The sequence below is a fragment of the Lissotriton vulgaris genome, chromosome 5 (assembly GCF_964263255.1).
Source record: "Lissotriton vulgaris chromosome 5, aLisVul1.2, whole genome shotgun sequence".
Taxonomy (NCBI): domain Eukaryota; kingdom Metazoa; phylum Chordata; class Amphibia; order Caudata; family Salamandridae; genus Lissotriton; species Lissotriton vulgaris.
In genome coordinates this window covers 202839599-202854413 of record NC_141693.1, presented here as the reverse complement: position 1 = coordinate 202854413, position 14815 = coordinate 202839599, and the positions used below count along the sequence as shown (strand labels likewise).

Genomic DNA, 14815 nt, shown 5'->3' with positions numbered 1-14815 from the left:
GTAAAAATATATAAATATCCAGGCAGAATGAAGATCACCACACCGTATGTGCACTGCAGCATCGATCTGCTAATTCTTGCCACACATAGATTTGCTAACGTAGCATTGACTCTCGCCAAACGCACAATAACTATGAGGTGGAAAGCGATAAAAGCACCGTCGGTGCTAGACTGGTACAATGAAGTGATCAGATGGGGTAAAGCTGAAAGTGCAGAGGGAAGAACATAGGGGGCTGCAAAAAAAATCTATCTTAGAATGGAATATGATGTTGGAGGAGTTTATAGCCACAGAGATACAGTCACTGTAAAAGGGGCAATGTTAGATTGTTAAGGATGCTAACAAAAAGTAGGCAATGCCAAAATATTGACCTTGCAACGCTATAATATATAATAGGTACCATTTGCTAGATTTATGCCATGAATTATAATTGTTAAGTAGCGCTATGCTGACAGTCAACATGAATATATACATGCAGAACCGAGTCTGTGGGGACGGAGGGTATGGGAAACCTAGTTAGATTAGGTTAAGTTGGGAGGGAAGTAAGAAGTGATGTAACCCGTTACAGCACCTATACTGAGTTAAGTACATGGCAGAAACTGAATTTTGATGGAAACTACAATCCAATGGAAGTATACATGTCAAAACTTTTAAATAGAACCAAGGATAATTCATCGACAATATTACAATTGTTTCTTTTATTTCGAGATCCAATACATAGCATATTAATGGCGATTTAAATAATGTATATCTATACTAAAATAATAAAGAGAGAGCCCAAACCTTTGAGACGGGTAATCTCAGGAACCACAGCACTAATCACAACACCCAATACAGCGTTGGAAGGGCAGTTGCAGCAGAAGGACATAGGCTATGCAGACGCCCACCATATACATTTAAAAGGTAAAAGAACCGTGCCAGCAAAGTAGTCCCTTGTGGGCGTGTCTGCATTGTGCTGTGGGCGTGTGCTGGGGGCGTGACAAACGCTGGGGGCGTGTGGTACGTTCCGCCCTTCATGCCATGTCTCATATCGTGTGCTGTGGGCGTTGGCTGGTGGCGTGGGCGTGGGATTACAGAAAAAAAAGCGAGCGTTGTGCCCAATATTTCATTGTTTTTTCTTCCCAGGTTCTTTACATTCCAGCTCCGGATGTCCACCCTGCTCCCTTTAAATACCCCTGCACCCAATAATCATTACCCACCCTTACTCCTTAAAATACCCCAACACCTTGAAACACTAACCAATCTTAACCCTATAAATATACCCTGTACCCCAAAACCCAAACCTAGCCCTGAACCCTAAAAATACCCCTGTACCCCAAAACCCAAACCTACCCCTGAACCCTAAAATACCCCTGTACCCCAAAACCCAAACCTAGCCCTGAACCCTTAAAATACCCCTGTACCTCAAAACCCAAACCTACCACTGAACCCTAAAAATACCCCTGTACCCCAAAACCCAAACCTAGCCCTGAACCAAAAAAATAACCCTGTACCCCAAAACCCAAACCTACCCCTGAACCCTAAAATACCCCTGTACCCCAAAATGCAAACCTAGCCCTGAACCCTAAAAATACCCCGGTACCCCAAAACCCAAACCTAGCCCTGAACCCTTAAAATACCCCTGCACCCCAAAACCCAAACCTACCCCTGAACCCTAAAAATACCCCTATACCCCAAAACCCAAACCTAGCCCTGAACCCTAAAAATACCCCTGTACCCCAAACCGCATACCTATCCCTAAACCCTAAAACTACCCCTGTACCCCATAACCCAAAACTATATCTGAACCCTTAAAATACCCAAACACCCCAAAACATATACCTCAGTACCCCAAAACATATACCCCTATACCCATACTTACCTAATCCAAACATGAAAAGAAAAACATGCGTTTACCATTCATGCATTTACAACGAATTTTGTTGTAAATGTATGTGTGGTAAAAGCATATAAAATGTAATGCCATGCGTTATAATGGCATTGCGGACTCATGGTACTTTCGTACTGCAAGTATGCGGAGTGATGGTATGCGGAAAGAAAGTTGCGGAATAATGGGTGTTTACCCTCCCCCGGTAAGTACATTGGTGGCACGGCGGCCCACATCTCCAGCAACAAACTCATATTTTTTCACCACCGATTTGAAAAATGCACAGGTCTCTCTCATTGATGGCCAGCACCGACATACACTTTTAGTCACACCTCCCGCCACAAGTTCTAGAATTGCAAACTTTAGAGCTGGGGAGCTACGTTCAAATCTCGGCATCAGCTCAACATCCTGTGATTCCAGGCATATCGCTTTGTCTCCCCGTGCCTACCACAAATGAATGTGTTCTTCTGTAATGTAAATTGTGCTCATGCCATGTTGTCGAGTTCGCGCTATATAATATTGCAAGGAAAAATAAAGTAGGGAAACTCGAGTTCACACACTACTGAACGCGCACTCTTAAGTGCATAAGCAGTGCACTGTGAATCTGAGCGTTTCACAGGCCTGTCACAGATAAGAAATGGTATTAAAACGAAATCCTACAAAACAATATACTACTGGCCGGAAGCAATTCATACCCGGACAACGTCGGGACGGGCTGCTAGTCAATGATAAAAGAAGTTGTGATAAAGAGAAAATCAATCAAATATGTTTAAAAAAAAAAGAAAAATCGATCTGGTAATTTAAACAGATCTGTCTTTTAGTCCATTCTGCTGCAGCTTTGATTTGTTAGTGTACATTTGATTTGAAATTATTTTTTTTCAAAGTGATTAATTTTCATGTCTAATCCTTTTTACGCACATTTACAAGTCTGTCCCTGAATACCATCATATTAGAATGCCCCAAATGCATTTCATGCTGGGAATTCTTTGTCAAGGACAAATAATTAAATTCCCACATGTGAAACCAAAAAAGGTAACAGAAAACTGGCAATTTAATAACCCTATAAAATATAAAAACAGACATTACCCTTAAACAACCTGTATACATCCCTTAACCCCTTCACTGCGGCGGGTATTCTCATTGACAATATGCACTAAGGTCAAATTCATTGTACCTTTCAATATATTTTGTAGAATAAACAGCTATTAAATAGCACCTCCCAGTTTTGAATAGTAATCTTTATTTGGTTGACAAATTGTTACATGAATTACAGTATCAGTATTGGCATTTCTCCTCTGTTGTTTTGCTTATCAGGCTCAGCCTTACTGATTAGAGCCAGCCCTAGTTGTTTCTAGCAGTGCTAAGGGGGCCGCGCGGCGCGCCCATGCTGGTGACGGAACCGCTCCGTCACCAGCCGCGGTTGCGCTGTGCTCATGACGGAGCTGTTCCGTCACGGCCCCGCCCGCTCAATGGAACGCTCAGCGCAGGCGCGAAATCCGCGCCGCGCAGGCGTGCCGAGCGGGCCGTGACGGAACCGCTCCGTCATCAGCACAGCGCGACCGTGGCTGATGACGGTGTGGTTCCGTCACCAGCAGGGGAGGGGTTAAACAACCTGTATACAGCACACACATGGCCAAGAAAAGATCGATGTTTAACCATAATCAATTCAGTGGGCTCATCATCAGGACGGCAGCCAGTTAAAACCTTTGTTTCCTTTCTCTCATCTAGAGCATGGTGCCTGTATAGGAGGTCGAACAGCCAGAACTACTGGGGGTTATGTGCATACCTAAAATGACCCAAAATTGGGTGTTTGGGGCATTCTAATTGTGCATTCAATACATGATGTCCTCACACATTTTCTAACACCCAGTACTGGGCAATTAAAGGAAAGCCCAGTAAGTGTTGCTCTATACTATAAAAATATCAGATACTACATACAGGATGCCACTGGAATGATTCTAATTTAACTTACACAATATTATTATATATATGGTTTAGTTTAGTGTAAAGAGTTTTGTTTTAGTTTTGTACAGGGTTGAGTTGACTTCAATTTAGCGTAAAGATTAGTAAAGTCTAAGATTTAGTTTAGTTTTAATTTTGATTTAGGTTCAATGTAATACAGTTTAGTGAAAATGTAAGTTCAGTTTGTATTAGTTTAGTCTAAGGTTTATAATAGGTTCATGTAAAGCTCACTTTGGGTTACTTTGGTATAGATTATAAAGTTTTTTTTGTTAGGTTAGAAATCAGCTCCACGCTTTGATTGTGGTTGTGCTAGAGTCTGATCTGCTTTATGATTTGTACATATCAGGTTGGTAGCGTCATCTTTTGGAAGCGATGAGATATGGCAGGTTACACATTACTTAACTAACTCTAGTCACAATGCCCTGAGAGGATTCTAAAATTCCAATAACACAACCCTCCTATATTGTAATGGTAGCAAGATATTTGGAGTGTAAACCTATATCTCCATAATCTCAAAGAATATTCTCAAAAAAAGATAAAGCTTTATGCTTACATATAACTGAACTACTGCATTTGAGCAGGGCTGACATGCTAGAAAGTGGCATTGGAACATTAATTAATATGCCCATATTGTCCCTTTATAAAGGAATCTCTGGGTCATTTATTTTGTTCCCTTTCTTTAAAACAGCTGGATACAGTTGGCCGAAGCCTATATTTATTTGACTTAAACATCGGAGTTCGTGTAAGCAGCTTGTTCAGTTACTAGTGATGAATGTGTGCTATGAGAATATTTGTAATTACTAAGGCCTGTTTGGACCACTGCCACGGTTAGGTCCAATCGACTGTCTACCTTTTTCCATTTGGCCCAATTGTGAAAAACACTTAACTCATTTCCATTTTTGGTATTTTCACATAGGCTGTCCCCTTGTCCTGAAGAAGACCCGCTATGACTCTGCTGTAATCACGTGCTACCTAGGGTCGAAAAGTCGACATACCATGACAATCCATACCATACGTTTTCTAACCCACTCAAAACAATAAAATGTACAATAGTAGGATTGGAGATTCAAATGTCTAGGGACAGATGTTCATTGAGTTCTACATTTTATTCACTGTTGCATATAGCACTGTACATATTATCGTCTCTCACTACAGTGTGTCACTTTTCAATCACCTACTCACTTATAAGTCATCTTCTCACCATTCTTTGACAGGCTACTAATGCTTTGATAATAACGTTTTTGGCAAAAAATTGTGGGAAAGCAAAAACCAAAAAACAAAAGATTACAATATACTAATTTCGATTGACTTTGTCTACGTGTGTTTCCTTCTGTTTTCAATACATTCATTGTATTAATTGTAAAGAAATTGTTTATCCAACAGAATCAATTTTAGTATACTCTCTATATGCCCAGGGTCTGAGGGACACTAGGTCACCCCATTACATTTGATGCTGTTTTAGATGTTTGGCAGAATGGGTCCCGCCATTGGGTTTTTGGGCAGTTTTCCCGCCCGCAGATTAGGTAGTCCACCCGCCCGATTCAGATGAGGCCTTGCCCATTGCAAGAAGACCGCCCCAGTCCCACCGACTCCACCAGGATTCCTTGACTGCGCCAACGGCAAAAGGGCCTGAAATGCCTGGCGGTGGGACTCCAGCCACAATTCATGCCAAACTCATTACAATGTGCCTTCCAGCTGGCCCAACTGTTGCGGGACTACCTACTACTTTCAGGTGGCGGAATTGAAGGAAATAAGACAAGAACTTACCTATTTCCTGCTTTCCGTTTTTGTTTCCTTCTTCTACCCCTTCGTCCAGGTCCTTTATTATAAGGTTTTATTCAAAGTATGGTTTGTTATTTTAGCCTACTGTAGTGTAAATATTAGGGTAGTTTCATTTCACAGTATTTTGTTTTGTTTAGTGTGTAGTTTAGTTTACGGATTAGTTTATTATAACCTAAGATTTAGTTTAGTATAAGACTTAGCTTACATTTTTATGTTAACTTGACTATTTGGGAGGCTTTATTAAAACATCGCAAAATACTGTATTTAAGAAATACAGTTTTGTAATCCATCAAAGACCACCCTCAGTGATGTTCCTTTGTAATACACAATAACAAAGTGTTCTTCACAATGCACATCTCCTAACAATTTTTTCATGGCTTTCTCACCAGCATAATATTTACATAAGATAATCGATTGCTGCTGATATCTAGTGACTGCTGCTGGTCAAGATGTGAAATCTTGACCAGCAGGCCAGCTCAGCAATTTAGTTCTTGGGAGTTTGCTAGAGCAAAATTAAATTGGCTAATAACAACACATGTAATGCTCTAGCTCATAGTGTAACACAATTTTAATGCCACCTCAGTGACTGATGCAAATACAGCCTCTTAGAGGTGATCTTTCCCAAAACGAAGTTTAACGACACTCACACTCACCTGTACATGACTTGAAGCCCACTCAGAGGCTTGCAATCATTCCATTCTAGTTTGATGGACCCATTGCTTAGAAGTTTGATTGCAGGGGGGTGGGGTCTGGGAAGGCGCTGGAGCTTCAATAGTGTGGTTGACACCTCTTCAAGGAGTTCCTTCCCAACAGTGTTAGAGACAGACATTTTCTAGGTGACGAGGAGGAAAAACTGTTACTTATCTCAATTCTCGTTCTAAGTGTATAAACATTTGTCTAAACTGATCAATGTTTCAAACATTACACAATCTCACATTCCATTTGTTTCAGCTGAAGTAATATTTTCAGAACTATTCAGGTGTCTTGAAATGAAATGTAGCCATTACTTAAGACAGGACAAATTTATGGCAAATTTGATCAATGCAAAAGACTAACATTCCTTTGATCTGAACAAAACAAATTCACTGCAGATTCTATGAATGCACAGTTCATGACACATGTTCCTTTAGTCAGCGAATAAGGTTTTAACAATGCAGGGGTTCAACGGCCTGATTTAGAGTTGGATGTTAATGGGAAGTCCTCCAATTTCTAAAGGAAGTTCTAGATCCAGAGAAATCCTTAAATGGAATTTCTCCCACTGTGGAGATAGTATTCTAGAGGAACTTATGCCTGTGCATTCCCTTTTCATGTTCAGCCTTCCTCCAGAAATAAAAAGATTTACTTTTACCAGCGAACTCTTGTTCAGGCCACATGTATTTAGGCGTGTTTTAAAATTCATGCAGAATCCCATGTGAAGGAAGCATTGTATTCTGTTGTCTCTAGTGCAGACACTCATCCATGATCTCACTACATCACTTCTACCAAGGGTCATGCTGCCCTCCATAGTGGGTGCCAAAGTTCAACACCCTGTGGTAAATGTTGGTGTAGTGTGCCAGCTACCTCAAAGAGACTATTCACACACCTCAACATAATCCCATCAACCTCTAAAAGTGCCTGAGACTTTTCCACAGGCCATTAATCTGACCCAACCAATCCCCCCAGCAGTCACCCATACTGTTTACACCCAGCAATGACAGGAGCCATGCTCATTTATTTTGAAGATATCATCTTTCTGGATTATTTTAAGGCAGGTTTTTTCTTATCTTTGGGGAACCTAGTTCATACTGGTGGTGTTTTAAGACAATTTAAAGCTAATGACTGATAGCAATATTGCAACTGCCCTGATACTGCTTGATAATGATATTTGGCATTGGCAACCATGACACCCCTGTCAGTCGTCTAGACCAGCGAGGACTGGCAGGATCTGCATAGGCTAATCTTAACTGTTGAGCAGATTTCAGGCCTTCCATTGCTTGCTCTCTTCTGCTTGTCAGACTGATCAATCAGCTATGGAGTGCTTCAGAGATCCTCACATTTCACCCATCCTTTTCAATACTTATATTCTGTTTCTAGCCACCGTTAGAGGGTTCCACGGCTTTCATATCTACTTGTTTATTTATGTTACACAAGTCAACTCAGGTTGGGTGAGAAAAAGACTATAGTGACTAGGAAAAACACATTTTCCATGTTGGGTATCCAGGACTGGGTGGGCAGCCATTTACTCTGACAACACAGACGTTAGGTCGGACCTGTCGAAGGTCACTCTCGAAAGACAGTGGGAGCTGGGGCAAAGAATGGAGAAATTTAGGGCAGCGGGGGCTACAGTACAAATGAGGTTTCCCGCCTTCCTAAAAGTTATGTATAATAACAAAATGTATAACATACGTTCCCCTAGGGAAGCAGATGAGCTACTTATTTCCATTTCTGAGCACTCACAAGCGGGGAAGTAAGTATGAGTAACCTTAACATTTTCGCGCTAATGCTAGGGGGCGAAGAATTAACTCATAAAAATAAATCTCAAGTTTGTCAGATTTGGTCTTAACAGATAACGGAGGGAACAGAGGGAAGGCGTGGAAAAAAAATGTAAGGAAAAACGTAAGGAAATCGTTAAAAAAATATATAGGAAAAAAAAAAGGAAACAACATTGAAGGGGAAAAAATTAAAAGAAAAAAATCATGAGGAATAAATCCCATGGGCCTTTACACCTAATGGGGAAAGAGAAGAATAGGAAAAAAATGAAAATATATAAGAGAATACAATAGAATTGAGTAAAAGCTATGACAGAAGTTAAAAACAAGGAGAGAATCCAAATTCAAATCAAAGCTGAAAGAGAGGGAGGAAGGAAGAGAGGAAGATGAAGATTGAAGGAAGGGGAGGGGAAGTGAAAATAGGAATGAGGGACTCTCTCTGGGTTTTTTCTTTTTTGTTCTCTTTTCTCTCCGTATGTAGTTAATAAGGGGACATACGATTTCATAAAACTATAAAGTATGGCAAGTAAACTGAGTTTCTATAGGGGGTTGATGTAGTAAGAGACCAACTCACCAACGTAAACCTGGCGAACCAACATGCCAGGAGAAGTGAGGGGGAGTTTTCCAGGGGAGGGGGGAGGGAAGGGGGGCGCAAAGAAAAAAAAATCCTCATAAGCCTGTTTATACCTTTTTTTATTATTCCAAATTATTTTCCAATCACCGCAATCACTTTCTGAGAGTGTTTTATCCAGTTAATGGTAGGGGGTATAAAAAGATAACATGACGGAAGTGCAATTTTTATCCTGGAACATTAATGGTCTGCGAGTGAAGGGGAGGAGGCATATAATCTTGCAATATTTTAGGGACTCCCCAGCACAGGTCATAGTGTTACAGGAGACACACCTACTCAAACATGAGGTTGAAACAATCATGAAAACGCAGAGGTGGGTGGACAAATTCATCTGCATGAACCAGACTGCTAACATCCGTGGAATACTCATTATGTTTAAAAAATCAGCAAAAGCACAGATCTTGGCCTATGAGGAGGACCTTAGTGGGAGGTGGTTGGTGTGTAAAATGCGACTAGACGGTCAACAATATATCTTGGTAGGTTATTATGGTCCAAACTAAGACGATCCGTCCTACCTTCAAAAAATCCAAGGGGCCTTAGTCACTCTGAATGACCCTATTATATGGGTGGGAGATTTTAATATCGTTTTGAATCCCAAGCTCGACAAGTCCTCAAGCTCCAGAGCAATGGGATCATCCAAATCAAGGCCCATTCTGATGTCCATCATGTCGTCTGTGGGGTTGGCAGACGTCTGGAGAGAAAGGGCGGGTCTTGCTCCCTGGGACTCATACAGGAACCTTAAGTATAGACACAGCTCAAGGATAGATTATGCTCTTTTTAGCTATAATATCAAAGAGGAGGTGAAGGGGTTACGGTATCTACCCCCTCATCTCTCAGATCATTCAGCGATTGCCTTCTCCTTGACTGTCACCCAACAGAAAAAACACTCGTCTTGGTCATTTGATCGGATGATTTTGTTAGATCAGGCGGAGACCAACCAGCTATCAGAGGAGGTGGCTAAATTCCTAGAAACCAATTTGGACTCAGCAGGAATTAGCACTGTATGGGAAACCCTTAAAGCTTTTTTAAGAGGGTATATTACGAATCGAGCCTTATATAGAGTGTGAGAAGGTGGCCTGATATGCAGTGCTCACTATTCTAGTGAACACTATGTATCAGTCCAGCAACCCTTATTGATGATTGGTTGTAAGTCAACCTTATAGACCAGCTATCCTAGTAGCGTGGATACGAGCAGTCTAAGGCTAAAGACTCGAGAGGGCGTGTTAAGCCAGCTGTTTACCACACATATACCCCTTGAATACCAAGTGAAAGGACACCACACAAGTGTTATGAAAATAAACAGTTATTTATTTAAAGATCACAACAGCCCTGTACTCTTTATGAGGACAGGGTACTAAGCACAAACCAAAACTCTTACAAAAATACTTAAGTTAGCACAGTATATACAAATGCCCGAGGGGCACGGAAAACCATATACTCTGAAAGTGGAATGCGAAATTCCTAGCAGGTAAGTACAGTACTAATAGCTTTTGGAATCGCTAGGACTTGACTAGGGAATCGTTAGATTACTTCTAGGAGGCCTAGGGGACTCGGGTGCAGTGTGTGCACTCTCACGCGAGATGCGGGACAAAAGTCTATGGTAGCTAGGAAATAGAAAGTTAGTGTTCTCGGGCGAACCCGACCTGGTAGGGAGCTTCTCGGACCCCAAAGCACTCACCAGTGGAAGACTCGGTGGGCTTGCAATAAAGATGTCGTGCAGTCTTGGCGATCGTCGGTCCCTTGAGGTCTCGTCGCACTCACGGTTCTCAGCTTTGCTGTAGAGGTGAGTAGAGGTCAGAGGTGCCAGGGAAGCCGGGTCTCGTCGTGCTGGGTCGTCGGATTCGTGATGAAGGACTTGCAGCAGACCGCAGTGTTCTTTAGGATGGTGCCTGCGGATGCAGGGTGACTACTCCTTAGCCACAAGGGAGAATCTTGAAGAAGAAATCGTGAAGTCCTTTCGAAGAAAGTGGTATCTTGATTCCAAAGATGATCTAATTTGAACAGGGGGCCCGCTCCTATCTTTATACTAAAAAAGGGGGCTGACCCGGTGACTAGGTCCTGCCTATGGGTGGGACTAGGTGGGGGGTGGTTACACCCCTCAGCCATGCCGGACTTCCCCAGGCCAGGGGCTGGTGTGCCCCTGGAACTGGTTCAGACCGGCCTATGCGTAGTGAGCACCGGGGTGCCACTCAGCAGTCACCTTCCTGTAAAGCCCTGCCTACCCAGGATACACAAAACCATGTCTGGGACGGTGCTAGCACCGCCCCTGACAGGAAACCCTTTGTCCAGGCTCCCCTCGCTGGAAGGACTCCCAGCTGCAGGGGGTCAGACTCGTGTCTGTGGTGGCAGCATCCATTTTGTGGAGCTGAGGCTTCAGTTAACTTTAACCGGGGTTCACAGTTACATACATGTCGTGTCCCTCTAGAAGGGTGGAATGCTAACCCCGTCGCCAGAATTGGCGAGGGGTTAGTATTCCAATTCGTATGACACCTTACTCGACATGTTTTGATAAAGCAATACCAAAGATAGCATTTAACCGCGAGGATTATAATGCACTTAAGAGTATATGGTATGCGATATCATGGAACAGCTATTAGGACTTGATTCCGCAAGCTGCAGACAGGCTCAGCTCATGCCAGAGCACCATCTCACACGATTCCAAGCACTCTGCCTTCAGGATTGTCAAGGCCTGCCATAGGAGTGACTGATAGGAATCGGTGTGTCCATTTTAGGGTTAGGTATAGGTATACTACACCTACAGCAAAGGGTGATTACACGACTTTGCCCCAGCTGTCATGCAGCCAGTTGTGTCAAATTTAGGAGGCCAGCCAGGGGTGGCATAATACATGCTGCAGCCCCTGGCAGCCCTGGGTACACCCATGCCCTGAGTTACAGGGTCTGATAGGGTGGCCCAGTACCAATTGGAAATGTACCTAGGGTACATGGAATCCATTCTAAAGAGAGAGCAGTAGGCCTGGGGTCCTGATTGGCAGGGTCCCAGGTCGACTATGTTCAAAACCAGCTAAAACACAGGGCAAAAAGTTGGGGGCAACCATAGTCAGGATGTACCTTCCTACACAACCCCCCCCCAAACGAAAGGAGATAAGGCTATCCTTGTCCAGGTAAGCCTCTATTACCTAAGTGGCCATATAAGGAAGTACCAGCTCTGGCTTGGTTTCCCCCTGTGTCGTGGTCCACTAGGCAACCCCTCACCCTAAGGGTATCTGAGGGTCTCCACCATAGGGAATCTCTGTCTCTGGTGTGTCTTGGGAAAGAAGAAGGCTGATGCTGGGATGGAGTACTGAAGTGAGGCTCCTCTACCTTTGGGCTCAACTTCCTCCAATCACCATCCATCATGTGTGCCTTTCTTTCTTTAGCTGAGATGCACTGAGCTCTCAGGGTCAGCCTCTGGCTACCTAAAGCTGGAGGCTGAGTCCCTCTGTTTGGCTTACTGGAGGGACAGGTCAGGTCTGGGGTTTTTAGGCCCCATGTTTGGCTGTGCCCAACAGTGTCCAGCTGTGGGAGGTCCCTAACTACTTTTAAGGGGGATCCCTCAGGAGTCTGCTCTATTTTCACTTGGCTAGGTTTACCAGCTTCAGTGATCCTAATCTGCTGATTAAGGGGTTCTTTTGGACAGGGGGCCCTTTGGGGTCCACCACTGGCCTCCCTGGTCTCTTCAGCCCTGGGCTGACTGAGGCAGGGTAGAGAGGTGCAGGTTACCTGCTCCAGACTGGGTCCCACCTGGGAAGGGTCCACTGCCATCAGGGGCTCTGCCAGGCTAGGCCTGACTACCTCTGGGGCAGTTCCTTCAACAGGGGTAGAGTCAGTTCCCTGAGGAGGCTGGCTCTCACCTAGTGTCTGGGAGGGGGAAGACTCTTCTTCCTCCTCAATGCTCTCTGTTTGAGTGGAGTGATCCATTGTTTCAGGCTTCACAACCTCACTATCTGTCTGAGTAGAGGCTGAGACCATTTCAGCCTTGCCAACCTTTTCAGGAGGGCACTCGGTCTGTGTTTGGGCTGTGACTGTCACAGCCCTCCTATCCTGTTCTGAAAAGTCTGTCTGAGCCTGGGCAGTGGCTACCACTGCCCTTCCAACCTTTTCAGGGAGGAATGGTGCTTGGACTGGGGCTGTAGCTATTACTGCCCCACTAACCTGTCTGGATAGGCCTATCATTCTGGAATGTGTTTCTTGTTCCACCTCAGCCCATGCTGAGAGTTCCAGGTCATTCCCCAGTAAGCAATCTACAGGTAGGTTATCTGTCACTGCCACTCTCATGGGCCCTGTGACACTACCCCAACTGAGCTTGACTTCTGCCATGGGATGCCTTCTCTTCACTCCATGAATGTCTGTCACCTGATAAGTAAAACCAGGGGTCAGTTGAGCAGAGGGGACCAGATGGTCACTCACCATGGTGAGGCTGGCCCCTGTGTCTCTGAATGCCTCAACTTTCTGACCATTCAATAAAACTTCTTGTCTATACTTGCCCAAAATGTGGGGTCCAGTAGTGAAGTTGGCAAACCCCATGCCAGTCTCACAGACAAGAGTGTGGTCAGGGAACCTGGCTAAGCCATAGTCCTCCTGTTGGCCCAGAGTAATGCCCACCACCTTCTTGGGGGCACTCCCACCACCTGGGGGATTACCACTAGTGGTAACAGGAGGTTTAGGAGTATTACCTGGGGGTGTATTTCCCTTATTGCCATTTTTAGGGCAACTGGCATCACTTTTGTAATGGCCCACCTGTTTACAGGTATGACAATAAGGTTTCTTTTGCTCTGAAGGAGTGTTCTGGGACCCACCACCCTTGTTGGAGTTTTGGGGCCCTTGGGAAGTCTTCTCTGTGGATTTATCCCCACCCTTCTCTTGAGGCTTGGTTGATTCCTTTTTCTGGTCACCACCCTGGTTTTTAGGCCTAACCCTGGTTCTGACCCATTTGTCTGCCCTCTTACCCAATTCCTGTGGAGAGGTCAACTCAGAGTCTACCAGGTGCTGATGTAATAGCTGGTTCTGACAATTACTTAAGATTTGCTCCCTCATAATTAGATTATACAATCCTTTAAAATCAGTAACCTTACTACCCAGTAGCCAGCCTTCAAAAGCCTTAGTGGCACAATCAACAAAGTCAGTCCAATCTTGAGACTGAGTTTTCTGGGTGTCTCTGAACAGCATCCTGTATTGTTCAGTGGTTAAACCAAACCCATCAACCAGTACATTCTTCAAGACTTGGTAATTGTTAGCATCCTCCACCCTTGTGGTGAGGAGCTTATCTCTACCTTTACCATCAAAGGAGAGCCACAGGATAGCTGCCCACTGACTTTGGGGAACACCCTGCACAGTGCAGGCTCTCTCCAAAGCAGTAATCCATTTGTGGATGTCATCCCCTTCCCTAAAGGGGGGCACTATCTTATTCAGGTGCTTTTTATCAAAACTCCTTTCCCTATTGCTAGGTTTATTGCTGCCACCAGTGGGAACTAGCCCACATAATTCTTGCTCTCTAGCAAGGGCAAGTCTCTCTTTGGCCAGGGCAAGTTCTTCCCTTTCAATCCTCAGTTTGACTGCCCTTTCTTCAGCTTCATACACTCTCCTCTTAGGGGAAGACATTCCTCTGTGAGAAGAGTTGAGAGAGCCATTGGTTCGAAAGGATCTGCTAGAGCTTCTTGATAGAGACCTAACTCGTCCATTCCCAATGTTAAGCTGACCTGAGAGTGGGCCCAGGGGTCCCCCAGCACCAAGCTCATGTCTGCTTAAGTTGGACCTGCTTAGTCTACTGACTTCTAGCTGTCCCTTATCTGCCTCATCCCCAGACAACTCATCCTCCTCCTCAGCATCATCTGCCTCATGGAGGGGATGGATATCAAAGGGACCCTGTAAGGAGGGCATACTTCCTTCTGGATTAGAAGGGTCTGGGTTACCAGCCCTACTGGCATCATAAGCCTCTAGGAGACCAATCAGAAAGGAAGTGGTGGGGTTAGACCCCTGTTTTAGTTTCCTGAGAGTACACACTTGTCTCATCTCATGGAAGCTAAGAGCAGTATATTTTGAAGGGATGACCTGTGGAGGGTCAACTGACACAAGGGGAGACTCAGTGTTTCCTCCTGTGACCGACATACT

At 44.2% G+C, this 14815-nt stretch overlaps 1 protein-coding gene across 2 annotated transcripts in view; it reads right to left on the bottom strand.

The window, feature by feature from the left end:
• Window positions 1–14815, bottom strand: part of LOC147710479 (uncharacterized) — a 183323-nt gene that overhangs the window by 32905 nt on the left and 135603 nt on the right. For both annotated transcript variants that reach the window (XM_086921162.1, XM_086921164.1), the window contains exon 7: window positions 6262–6440. In XM_086921162.1, the coding sequence (XP_086777288.1) occupies window positions 6262–6440 (179 nt within the window). The remainder of the gene's footprint in view (window positions 1–6261; window positions 6441–14815) is intronic.